Consider the following 13,555-nt stretch of genomic DNA (forward strand, 5'->3'; position numbering starts at 1 on the left):
TGTTTTGTTTGAAAATTTGAATAAAATTAATGATAAAAAAATAATAATAAAAAAGAGAATTTATCTGAGAATTGCACTCACGCCCCCCTCACACACACACTGAGTTCTCTGACAGAAAATATTTTCTTAGGCCCATTTTAGTCAGACCTTTTTTAAATATATATATATATATATATAAATTTAATAAATAAATATATAATAGTTCTGGCTGCATCACCTCACAAAGAATATTGTAGAGCTGGAAAAAAGGGGCAACCAAAATGATCAAGGGGCTGGAGCAACCCCCCTATTAGAATATGTCACAACATTTGAAGTGTTACTGCCGGAGTGTTGCACAACACCAACCTCCCTCCTCCTTCCCTTCTGGTAAGTAACAGTGATTCACCTGCTGGGAAGCTAGAATAGTGGCCCCACCAGGTGAACCGCTTCTGTTCAGTTTTGTTAGTTGTAGCTTTTCCTCTTTTGCTACTAGTTTTTATATTGACCCTTTCTCCTAGAAGAAGCCCTATGTAGAGAAAGTACAGGCCACCCTTATAACAATCTTGAATATTTTAATGTTTGGTGCTTATTGTTGGGTGAATACCCTTGTCATCTGTTTAGAGATAAATCTATAAATGTATGCATTACATTTGGTTGCCAGCTAGGGTTGCCAGGTAAGAAGCATCCAAAATCCTGAGATTTCAGAGGTGGGCCCTAGTGATGTCATGGGGCAAGCTCTAGTGATGTTACAGGGGTGGGCCTGAGTGATGGAATTAAGCATGATACATTATGCATCAACCACAGTTGCTTGGAGCATACCATTCAAACAAAAACATTTCTCTGATTGGAAATTAAGACAGAAGACTTAGCTAAAAGATGGAGTCAGGGTAGGGAACAGTTAATCTAGCCTACTTGCTTCTGGCAAGAAGGGTTTAAGTGCCCTCAGGCCAGGCAAGTCACCAGAAGGCCATTACTGGAAGAAAGGAGCCTAGTATTGTGGAAATGTTAGATGGGAGCACACAGGAGTAAACATGGATGCCTCTGTAGGCTGCAATTCTAAACACACTTACTAAAGGACAAAGCCCCATAGAACTCAATAGGACTTCTGAGGAGATATAGTTTGGATTGTGCTGTTGGTAAAGCTTGACTAGGGATCCCCTGCAAAGATATTCATATCCAAGTAGGGTTGGCAACCCCCTGGCTGGAATGCCCTGCCCCTACCTTTTAACATGGCTGCTCCAAATGTGTATACAGATTTGACCCTTCGCTTCAGAAAGAGGTTTGAAAAATTAGTAGGAGTAAGAAGATTCTCTACTCTTTTCTGTCTACCCTGTGGGCTGCTATAAACTCTCTTTGACAGCCAACCCAATTCCAGTGAGTAATAATTGATAGAGAGAAAACACACATGGTTTGGTCTACTTCACAGGCAGTAGCATGGGAACAACAGCCATTGAAGCCACACTTCCCAGTATGTGAATTCTCTTTTACCACTATTGGGCAAGAAAGGAGGTTTAAGGGGGTTGAGTTGAGTGCATGGAACTACTGCTGTTGCTTCTATGGCTGTATAATGATTTTTCTGCTGTTTTAGATAAGTCGGCCATTTTCTTTTATGCCACCTCTCTGTGACAGCCATTTTGTGACTGGCACCCACAGCACTTTCTGAAAATTCAAAGACAGTGAAGGTGACCTCTGAAAAGAAAATGCAACATATAAATAAACTATGACTACAAATGAGAATAAACTTATTATGGGATGTCCATGTCTGTTGCTTTTAAGCATGGCAGCCACTGACAGTCTGCTTGAGCTCCTTACATGAAACTGGTCTGTTACCTGGGAGTAGCCCCATCATGTGTCAGTACTGTCACACATAGAAAAGTGTTCTTACAGTCTCGTTAGCAAATCCATATTTAGCCTGTGATTCAGGAGTTGCATAAAATTCCAGTTCAGAAGAATTGACTAACATTTTCAATTATCAGTCTCAGCAGAAAAAGGTTACAATGCTTACAGCAATTTATTGGACTGTCTCACTCAAACATTCTGGGAGGAAAAAATTACATTTTTTTTTTTAAAAACCACTTAACGGTTGTGATGTTTCTTTTTCTCCACTCCCCCAGGTGACCTTTACAAACCCTGCATTTTCTAGGCCTGTTTTTTTTCTGTGTAATAAAAATACACTCTTTTATAGACAATTATACCTCATTAAAATGAACTTAATAGTACTTAAAATTCATCCTTCAGCTACATAATCTTTTAGCACTGAGTACCAGGTGTTCTGACTCCCCCAGTTATCTGCAAAAGATCTTGCTGCAATTATAAATCAATACATGCTAACTGCACTGCAATTTAAAACAATGAAATGTATAGTTCTAGAACCCATTTCTTGATGAAATGATCTTAACTACTTTGAGAATGATTACTTTTTGGTCTTTTTTAAGAACACCCTCCTTTCTATTTTGGGTGCTTACATGATGAAATATTATTACTTTCATCATTATCAGTTAAATTGTGGAAACATTCCTCTCCTCTACCTCTTTTAAGAGGCACAACTCCTTTGAACCAGTGCCTTTTGGGAATCCAGTTAAAACAGCTCAACTCTGTTCCAGCTGACCTTGGTTGCATTACAATACAGGGAAAAGGACCGTAGCTTAGTGGTAGAGTATGTATGCAAAAGGTCCTAAGCTTTAATCTCTGGCACTTGCAGTTGGGAGACCCCTGCCTGAAACCTGGAGAGCTGCTGCCAGTCAGTGCGATAACAATACTAGGCTAGATAAATCAAGGTCCTGGCTTACAGCAGTTTCCTATGATGATGTATGGACACCTTAGATGCAAGAGTTATGAGTGATAATGATTTTGAGAGTAGTTTTGTTGTTATGTACCTCCAAGTCGACTGCGACTTATGGCGACCCTATGAATCAGTGACCTCCAAGAGCATCTGTCACAAACCACCCTATTCAGATCTTGTAAGTTCAGGTCTGTGGCTTCCTTTATGGAATCAATCCATCTCTTGTTTGGCCTTCCACTTTTTCTACTCCCTTCTGTTTTTCCAAGCATTATTGTCTTTTCTAGTGAATCAGGTCTTCTCATGATGTGTCCAAAGTATGATAACCTCAGTTTCATCATTTTAGCTTCTAGTGATAGTTCTGGTTTAATTTGTTCTAACCCCCAATTATTTGTCTTTTTTTGCAGTCCATGGTATCCGCAAAGGTCTCCTCCAACACCACATTTCAAAGGAGTTGATTGAGAGTAGAAATCTTTTAAATCTTATTTTACTTTTCTCCGATTTGAACATCGGAGAATGTCTCGCTCACTGTCTCGAATTAGGAATGGTGCTAACTGAATGGGCCTTGGACTTGTGCACTTTTCCCTTCCTCTCCTACTTGAGCGCATCTGCAAGATTGGAAGGATGAGCTTCCAATAATGCATGCCAGGATTGGACTTGCATGAAATTAGGCCAAGGATTGCACACAGCTCTCAAGCTACAGTTGCCTACTCCTGGTTTCAACTATGGTTTGTTTGTTTGAACAAGTGAAGCTCAAACTGTGGTTTCTGATCTTGGTTGTTTGGATAAACCTTAGAACTAACTTGATTTGGATGAAAGGACAAACTGTGATTACCTGAAAATAGAAGCAGATGTTTCTGATCTCCTTGTGAATACACTGGATGAGAGCAGAGAAAGCTCATGGATGTAACACTAACCTGGTATACCATGACATCATCATCACCCTGGCATAGTTACACTACCATATCTTCATAGCTACATTATTACAATGTTTCTAGGATTACAAAAATTATTCTGGATTAGGGTTAAGGATTATGACTTCTAGCCAGATGAGTCCCTATGTATCACTGAATAATATGCCCTCACTGAATAACATGCCCTCACTCATTCTAATCACCAAGAATAATTTCACATATTATGACATTATTTTATTTATTTATTATTTGATTTATATTCTGCCCTTCCTCCCAGCAGGAGCCCAGGCGGCATTACTGGCAGCTTGGGAACACTACCATGGTTTCTGAAATCTGTTAATGCTTTGGAAAGCAAAGATCCCATCCTATGCCCTATTTGCAAAGCAAATGAATAGTAAACTCTTGAAGGTGACTGAAGGGGGAAGGACACTCTTTGCTCATCAGGAGTGATCATAAGCTGTTAGAATGTAAGACCACACTAACCAATAATAATAATAATAATAATAATTGGATTAGTGGTATGGTTAAAGTGGGAATGAATCATGCACTGCTAAAATGTTCTTAAAAATCTTTTTCAGTTAACAAATTTCCATTTGAGGGATAGTTTACTGACAATTCAAGTAGTAACAAATACCTGTGGCTCTAAGGAAAGCTGTATATGGCTCTAAATTCACAACATTATTTAGAAACATGAGGCAGATAGTTTATTATTAGTTCATATTTATAATGAGCTAAAATGCACAAAACCTGCTTCTTTGGCTTAAAGGTTGTACAATAAAGAATATGTTTGCATTCTAGGTTCATTTCCAGTTTTCAAAAGTAATTTAAGTCTTTGCAGACTGTCTTTTAATATACTACTTTATGACAAGGGGAAAAAATCTAATAGTGTAATATGAAACTCCTGAAAAACAGTTGAATTTACAGGCAGATTTTGATTATTTGCTAGCCACCACATCTAGAATAATTCTAAATCTTCTCTTGTAAAGGATACTCAGTGTTACAAAAGCAATTATCCATTTTTATTTTGTTTACATTGCACTGAAAATTTACATCATACTTTTACAAATCCCTTTTTTTCATAAAAATAGACTTCTTTACAAAAGTGTATGCATTAATATAAGAGGAGTAGCCAGTTGCAGAAGAAACAAGATTTCAAACGAGATCTCATATGTATTAACCTTAACATAAATGAATGAATCATCATTATTGCAATCATTTGACTAAACAAGAATAAATAACAAAGTGATGGTATAACATGGCATTCTTTTAGTAGAAGACAGTTTCTGGACAAAACTGTATGAGTTCTCAAAACAAAAAGGTTGTAAAATAATGCATAAGAAATTCATCAAACACCACAGATATCCAAGCAGTAGTCCTGGGTACAATACTGGAGGGGTGTGGGGGTTGTAGGCACTCTCCATAATGTTAATAAAAACTTTGATTTTCACAGAGTTATTCATGTCTGGGAAAAGACAGTATTACCAAATAATTTACACTAGCTAATGTACAGCATTGATGATTCCAAATGATTTCATGCTATACAAGGAAGACAATGAACCATGACACGGGAATTACTCAGGCTGTCATTACATAATTCAGTTACAAACTATAATCAAAACTAAAATGGTATTCCTTTATATGAGAGTGAAATGGGTCTATGATGATTTAAACCTGACTTAAAAGAAAGTAGGATTTTAAGAAACTGGTTATTTTGCTTTCTGTACCCTTAATTTACATTGTAGTGTTGCAATAGGGCAAATTGCAGCTGAATTGGATTTATTTTGGAAACATAAATATTGATTTATATTACAAAACCAAATAAACTTCCCAAGTTAAGATGAGACAGGATTTGTTGGAACTCAAATGAAAGACTCTTGAATTCAGTGGAAAATGCACTGCTATTTAATTATGACAAGGAACCTGAAATCACACAATCTACAGGGCCAATTCAATTTTAATCCCAGTATTTTTGGTTAACTGGGTTGTGAATTGGGCCACATAATCTTTATTTGAAACATTTGTGCTGGCATAACCATTTGTAGCTACAGAAATGCCTGGCACGACTTTGGCATTCAGTACACCCACACAAATCAATTATTTCTTGGCACAGCACATTATAATGAAACAAACTTTGTAATTTTAATCTTCTTCCATGGCAAGAATTTTAAACTTTTTAACAGATATCAATAAATTCATAGTTACCTGTGAATCAGATGGGTAGGTCTAATATACGAGAACCGTGTCTGGTTCTTGTATTAACAATTGATAGAGACCAATCTTGACTTTTGCCATGGGAGTGAGTCTAAAATCATAATAAATCAAGCAACTGTTTAAGATTAGGCTGGGTGCATTCCTAAAATAATACACTGTAGAATAATCCCAATGAACAGTATGGAACTATTCTAGATTAAAGTCCTAATTCAGAGACCTGTGTATTCTGCTCCTATAAGGTTTCCCTTTTGCTTCAGTAGGAAGAATAATATTCACATATCCCTTGGTGCACATAATTGTGCCTGCCTTTACTGGAATAAATAGGGAAGACCTATTCCCAATTAGGAATATAGGGAAGACCTATTCCCTATAGCTCCTTTGGTACATCAAAACAATAAAGGCATTAATGGATCAAAGTGCATATTGTAGTCACTGCAGCTGTACTTGCCTTTGATCATACTGACCCTGTGCTTGGCATTTAAGATAGTGTGGAAGCAGGACCTGTAACACTGATGACACGTATGATGGCATAGGATCTGAAATGTAATGCTTAATATCCTGTATCATCTAGGTATGCGGTGTTATAATCTGTCATTCTTATGTGAAAATTTAAACAAGGAGAAACTGGAACTACTAGGGTAACAACTATGTTAAATGGAAATTTTTGCTAATAGTCCTCAGAAACAAAGAGTACTGCAGAATTATAAAACACAACTAATAAGTAGTACAGCATGTCCCAAATATTTTCATACTGCTGTCAGACTGGTGGCCAGTGGGAAAGGAAATGTCAGACTGTGAAGGGGAAAGAAAAATGCAACAGCTCCTCATAGCCAACTGCTGCAGGAGATGTTAGCAGGAAGAAAACAATGAAGGCAGAAATGGGGCAGGGAACTTAAATTCATGAAATAAAAGAACCTGAGAACCTGACACTTAATTATCCCACCGTGGCACAGAAATAATAGGTTGTACTTGCAAGCTTAAGCCCATTAATGTCTATGACATAATCTTAGAAATTCAGAGGTGTGGATTGAGAGTGTGTGCGAGTGAACATAATATTTTTTAAAGACAAACGATAATTGAGAGGATGGGACCAGATTCTGATGGGGGAATGATGTAGTTTATGACTCTTGCTCTTTCCTGCAAATATAACTCTTCATTTCTACCATATATTGTTTGTTTTGTTCTTTTAAACCAAGTCCCTCTAGCATAGTTTATAAAGCACAGAAGTACTGATAGTGGATGCTCCTCCAATATATGCAAATATGTTTTATTTTTATTTTTTTATTTTTTATTTTAGAATAATCTCCTTTTTTAAAAAAAGCAAATAAACCGTGAGTAAACACTCATAGAGTGCAGCACATTTTCCCGTAAAACACTCCATAGTAACCATGAAGTCAATATATATATATATATATATATATATATATATATATTCAGTTTATGAAAAGGAAAAGAAAAACGAAATCCACTCTTGTCTCTCTGTCTCATCCTCAGGAGAAGGTGACCCCAGAAATCCTGAAAAGTGTGCTTTAATTTCATGTTTTTTGTTTCTGTCTTAAAACAGTGAACGATGTGTGCACTGTGTGGTCTTTCAATTTTCGAATCACTGAAGTCAAGCTGTTGCAATGTTATACCATTGTGCAGACTGTGTTCAAGTTGGGATCAAATCGTACAGCCTTCCCCTCGACGGACTTTGCATTGGTGTCATACATGGGGTTTTCAAAAGCCGCTTGCCCATTGTTATTTTCATGTACAGAGCATCCTGTATACTGTGTTTTAGGTGCAGTTCTGAGGAGGAAGAAAACAACATGGTTTATGTGCTGAAAACATAGGTTGCTTTTCAAGGCAAGGGGTCCAAAGTGAGAAACTACAGTTAAAATACAGCACAATATAAATTTAATGAGAGCCTCAGGGTGTGACAATGTTTATAAATGTGCATTACAGTAATACTAATAACAATAACATAAATCAACACAAGCAGACACAACACATAAGTGAACATAAGGAGCTGCATTATACCAAGTGAGAGCATTGGTCCATCTACCCTGGGACCTTCTGTATGCAAAGCAAATGCTCTTCCACTGAACTATGAGCCTTCCCCAGTGGGTTCATTGGCCTTCTCAGGTGTCCCAGGACAGATTTATTCTCCTTGGCTTAAAAGAGGAGCATGTGTGCCCAGGCGTCCTATTAACCCTGAGCTATAACAGCTTTGTTTTTGCTATCATTGTGAGGCAGGTGTGTCCCCCCCCCCATCAGCAACAGAAATAAGACAGCCAACAATGTTTATGGGTGAAAACAGGCCACAACTTTATTGATTTAAGGAAGCAAAAAGCCGGCATGAAAAGAAAAAGACTGGCGGCAAGCAGGCCAAAGTCTATTAAAGGCCTGTTCCGGCCCCCTCTTGTGCCCTTGTGGAACTGCCCAGGATCACAGGCAGTCCTATGAGATCCAAAATGAGGGTAGGAAGAGGAATCCCTCCACCTGTTGCTGTCTGGGGCCACACTCCGCCTCACACTGGCGCCCTGCACAAAGTACATGAGGCTTACTTATCGAAAAGTAGGTTCATTCTGTGATGTGTTTTTCATTCTGTCAAAATTTCATCTGTTTTTTGTTTTGAGTCGAAGTTGCTGGAAGAGCATGTGCAAAAGTGGTCAGTGGCTGTTCTTTTTTAGGCTTCTGGGAAACCAGCTGTCACAGAGTCGGCCCACAAGGCACAGTTCAGCAAAGCTCTGGAGTGATTAGGCAAAAGGTTGGACTATTTCTGATCTTGGATGGCCAAAAGCTTAGGCAGAGTCCCTTTTCTACACTCTGCAAGCCCTCACTCCCAGCTAGGGTTGCCAGGTCAGAAGCATCCGAAAACCTGAGATTTTAGGGGTGGGCCCGAGTGATGTCACGGGGCAGGCCCGAGTGATGTCATTAAGCATGATACATTAAGCATCAATCACAGTTGCTTGGAGCGTACAATTAAAAAAATATCTGACTGGAAATTAAGCTAGATATCTTAGCTAAAAGATGGAGCCTGGTTAGGGAACATTTAATCTAGCCTACTCGCTTTTGGCAAGAAGGGTTTAAGTGCCTTCAGGCCAGGCCAGTCACCAGAAGGCCACTGTAGGAAGAAAGGAGCCTAGTGTTGTGGAGATGTTAGATGGGAGCATTTGGGAGTAAAGATGGATGCCCCTGAAGCAGGGCCGGATTATCCATTAGGCTTAGTAGGCTGAAGCCTAGGGGCCCAGAGCTCTTGGGGGCCTGTGGGGCACTGCCCTGAGGGCCCCTGGAGCTACAGGGGGCCCTCCGCTCTCCTTCTGCGATCTGCGGAAGCCTCCACGGACCGCCATCCCCCCGCTTTACCTACCTTTCCATTTTTTTTGCAGCGCGCAGATTTGCCATCAATAAAGATGGCAGCCAAGGTTTCCTTAAGGGGCTGAAGCCTCTGCCACCATCTTGGCTGATGGCACGCATGCGTGCTACATGTGTGCACTGCTGCCATCAACAAAGATGGCGGCAGATGCTTCAGCTCCTTAGGAAAACCTCAGCTGCCATCTTGATTGATGGCAAACCTGCGTGCACCGCAAAAAACAACAGAAAGGTAGGTGGAGCATGGGGATAGGGCCCCCCAAACACCAATCAGCCTAGGGGCCCTCCTCAGCTTAATCCAGCCCTGCCCTGAAGGCTGCAATTCTAAACACACATACTAAGGGACTAAGCCCCCATAGAACTCAACAGGACTTACTTCCAGGTAGATATAGTTTGGATTGTGCTGTTGGTAAAGTTTGACTAGGGATCCTCTGCAAAGACATCCATATCCAAGCCGGGTTGGCAACCCCCTGCCTGGAATGCCCTGCCCTTATCTTTTAATGTGGCTGCTCCAAACCTCTTTACAGATTTGACCCTTCACTTCAGAAAGAGGTCTGAGAAATGAGTAAGAGTAAGAAGATTCTCTACCCTTTCTGTCTGCATAGATGCCCTCATCCTTCCCCTGCGCCCAGCAGAAGCTCTGGGTGAGGTGGGACACAGTGGCATCTCATAGAGGACATCCTCCCCTTTCATGGGGTGTATGATTTGTCCTGGCCCAGAGCAGATTTTGGGGTGTGCACCCCCAGTTACTTATTTTTTCCTGTATGTTTTGGTCTGCTTTGATTTTGCATAGATGCCCTCCTCCGTGCCCTGCGCGCAGCAGAAGCTCTGGGCCAGGTGGGACACAGTGGCATCTCGTAGAGGACACCCTCCCCTTTCCTGGGGTATATGATTTGTCCTGTCCCAGAGCGGAGTTTGGGGTGGGCACCCCCAGTTACTTATTTTTTATGATTTTATGACATCTTTATGTATTTATGATAATATCAGAAGCCTGATGATTTTGATTGCATAAATGTATTGTTCTTGACAGGGAGAGTCCCCTGTTCATAGTGATATATCATACAGGGTACCCCAACATATATTTTGGGGTTCAGAGACATGTTAAGTTTGGTTTGAAGTTGCTGTAGTTGTCAACTCTTCTTCTTTTTTAGTGTTTTGAACTTTCAAGCAAATAAGGAACTGGGAACTAGGAACCAACTTCAGTGTCGTATCAGTTAAATAGATTAAACAGTCGCGGGGGGCAGCTGATGTTTTGGTGTATATCTCGGGAACCAGACCACTTAGAAACTTAATTTTTTTTAAATTGAAGCTGAGAGTCCAGAGATTAAGGGGTGTTAGCTGGAGAGCCGGAGGGGCCCCCTAAAACCAGAGACTCCGGCCAAAAGCTGGAGACCTGGTAACTCTACTCCCAGCCCATGTAACAGCTCTTCCTTAGTCCTATTCCTATTATTATAGTTATTAAATTTATTTGTCTTTTTTTATTAGTCGTTTGATACCTGAAGGTCCCCAAGCGACTTATACAATGTTAAAACAAAACAAATGAAACAAACTATAAAAACATAACAACAAACAACAACAAAACAATAGCAATGCCACTCCCACATAGCCACAGGAAGGTTTGGCAGCATATTAAAAACAAAACTTTATCTCAATCTATCAAATGCCTGGAAGAAAAGATGTCTTTACCTAGGGCCAAAAAGAAGTCTGTGACGGCACCAGGTGTATGTATTCCATAGGTGGGGAGCAGAACTGAAAAGGCCCTCTCCCTTGTCACCACCCTCCGATCTTCCCTCAAAGTGGGACCTGGAGAAGGGCCTCAGAGGAAGATCTAAGGGTTCGGGTAGGTTTATATCAGGAGAGGCGTTCCAGAAGATACTGGGGTTCTGAGCCATAAAGAGTTTTATAGGTCAAAACCAGCAGTTTGAATTGGGCTTGGGAGGTTACCAAAGAATAGATAACTGTAGCCAGGTTATTCCTGTCCAAATAGGGTCACAGCTGGGCCACCAGCCTAAGCTGATGGAACACACTCCATGCATCTAAGGCCACCTGTGCCTCAAGCAACAGCAGTGGATCCAGGAGAACCCCCAAACTATGAACCCACTCCTTCAGCACATCCATTGCCTCACCTCCAGAAGATGAAAAGGAGAAATAGAGCTGTATGTCATCAGCATATTGATTAGAATGCAACCCCAAACTCTGCATGACCCCATTCAGAAGTTTTGTGTAAACATTAAACAACATGGGAGACAGAACCGACCCTGTGGGGCCCCATACTGGAGAGTCCATGGAGTTGAGCAATGCTCCCCAAGAACCACCTTCTGGAGCCAGCCATCCAAGTAAGAATGGAACCACCACAATGTGGTGCCCCCAATACCCAAAATGGTCCATCACCCCAGAAGGATACCATGATTTATGGTACTGAAAGACGCTGAAAGATCAAGGAGAACCAACAGAGTCACACTCCCCGTCTGTCTCCCGACACAGGTCATCGTACAGGGTGACCAAGGCAGTTTCTGTACCAAACCCAGGCCTGAATCCTGATTGGAATGGATCTAGAAAATTTGTCTCCTATTCCTAGCCATATCTATACTCAGATGGGCTGGTAGAAAGGCTTACAGAGAGTGTATTAAGAGATTCTGTCTAAGCTTTAGCTTAGTGGGTCAGGCTACAACAGACAACCTCAGAGACCGCACCATTCTCCAAATCATTAAAAGTCTGCTGTGGGGGGGGGGAGGGATTTGCACAGCTTAATTTAACTTGTGAGTAGCATCTACTAGGACAGTCTTCCATAACCTGGTGCCCTCCAGATGTTTTGACTCAATCTTCATGACTCTTGATCATTAGCTATGATAGTTAATGCTGATGTTTGTAATCCAAATATCTGGAGGGCATCAGGTTCAGGAAGGCTGATCTAGGGCTTGGATAAAAGGCATAGCTTGCCTTTTAAGTTTCATGCAATTTGCTGTTGAAGAGAAGGGTACCCACTGCACATTTCCATGTGAAAACTAAGAATAGTGAGCATTTAGCTTTGCTCTACTCACATCACTATCCTTCCACCTTGAGTAGGAAAAAAGTGTTCACACAGAACAGAACTTCAAATTAATTAAGATCAACCAAAGGTCCATTATGTTGCTCTTAAATATTTTGTACAAAGCTGTCATTCAACTGAGGACAACAGGATGAATCTCTGAAATAAGTCTACAATGGTCAACATAACCCAATAATGGGTGAATTGTCAATGACAGCTTTGAAACAACTCTCCATAATAAAACCTCTTACTCTTCTAAGCACTTACAACCTGGTAAACAGTGTGGGTTGTAAAATAAATTGTATCAGAAATATGAGCCACAATACTGTAAATGTCAAAAACAAAATATAGGCAATATGCAAAGTACGCAGCAGCTCCTTTTTATTGCCTGTGATGTCCTGTGATGCCAAGAAATTTGAATAACCTTGTTTCTCTCTTAGAGAGAATAATTTACAACAATAATTTAAATAGAGCAAGTAAAGGTATAATGTAGGACAATAACCTTACCTATCAAGCATCCCTGACAGTTCTAAAATGAGGTTAGTACTTATGTACTACATTGGATGTTTTTCAAGGGAGCTCTTAATTTATCTTTAATAGAATGGTGTTTACAGGCATTTAATAATTCAATTGAATGATAATATTGAGGATGGCCAAATCATCCAAGGCAAATATTGCTATTTTCTTGGTTCTCTCAAGGCCTTTTCTCTGGTAGGGTAGGAATAGTAAGGTTTTGAGATTGGGTCTCACCACAAAAAAATGTGCCCAAATATGTGTCCCCTCCCAATCTGACCCTAACGAGAGCAGTTCTGTCCACAAGCAGAATTTTGCTGAGAGCTCTAGATGTAATGAGCCCTTCATGCTAACAAAGCATAACTAAATAACTTTAAATTAGTTGTAGCATTCCTATTTTAATCATGCTGTATTAAAAAATCACATTTTTAAAACAACATTCTGAGGTACCTTTTGTCCATTATTTCTAAATATCCATTTAATTAGAACCTTAAAGAAATTATTTATTCATTCACTGAAAACATTTGTTGATTGCCCAAAGTCCTCTGGGTGATTCACACCTCAGATAATATACAATTAAAATATTAAACCATTTAAAATAATTATAGATCACAAATGCCTTATAGGGCATTTTGGAATCTTTCTGTTTCTCATCAATACTTACTGTGAATCCTGGTCCAAACATACAATGGCTTTTTCTAACCATCTAAGATGGTAGATCTCATGAGTGCTACCCTCTTTGTTAATGGGGATCACTAATTTACATTGTTCTGATTG

At 39.9% G+C, this 13,555-nt stretch overlaps 1 protein-coding gene across 3 annotated transcripts in view; it reads right to left on the reverse strand.

The window, feature by feature from the left end:
- Positions 1–7,383: 7,383 nt before the first annotated feature.
- The window catches only part of CSMD3 (CUB and Sushi multiple domains 3), a 1,044,618-nt gene continuing 1,038,446 nt past the window's right edge, over positions 7,384–13,555 (reverse strand). For all 3 annotated transcript variants that reach the window (XM_061605340.1, XM_061605331.1, XM_061605321.1), the window contains one exon: positions 7,384–7,671. In XM_061605340.1, coding sequence (XP_061461324.1) covers positions 7,512–7,671 — 160 coding nt within the window. In that variant the 3' untranslated portion in view covers positions 7,384–7,511. The remainder of the gene's footprint in view (positions 7,672–13,555) is intronic.

Source organism: Rhineura floridana, chromosome 1, assembly GCF_030035675.1.
Source record: "Rhineura floridana isolate rRhiFlo1 chromosome 1, rRhiFlo1.hap2, whole genome shotgun sequence".
NCBI classification, from domain to species: domain Eukaryota; kingdom Metazoa; phylum Chordata; class Lepidosauria; order Squamata; family Rhineuridae; genus Rhineura; species Rhineura floridana.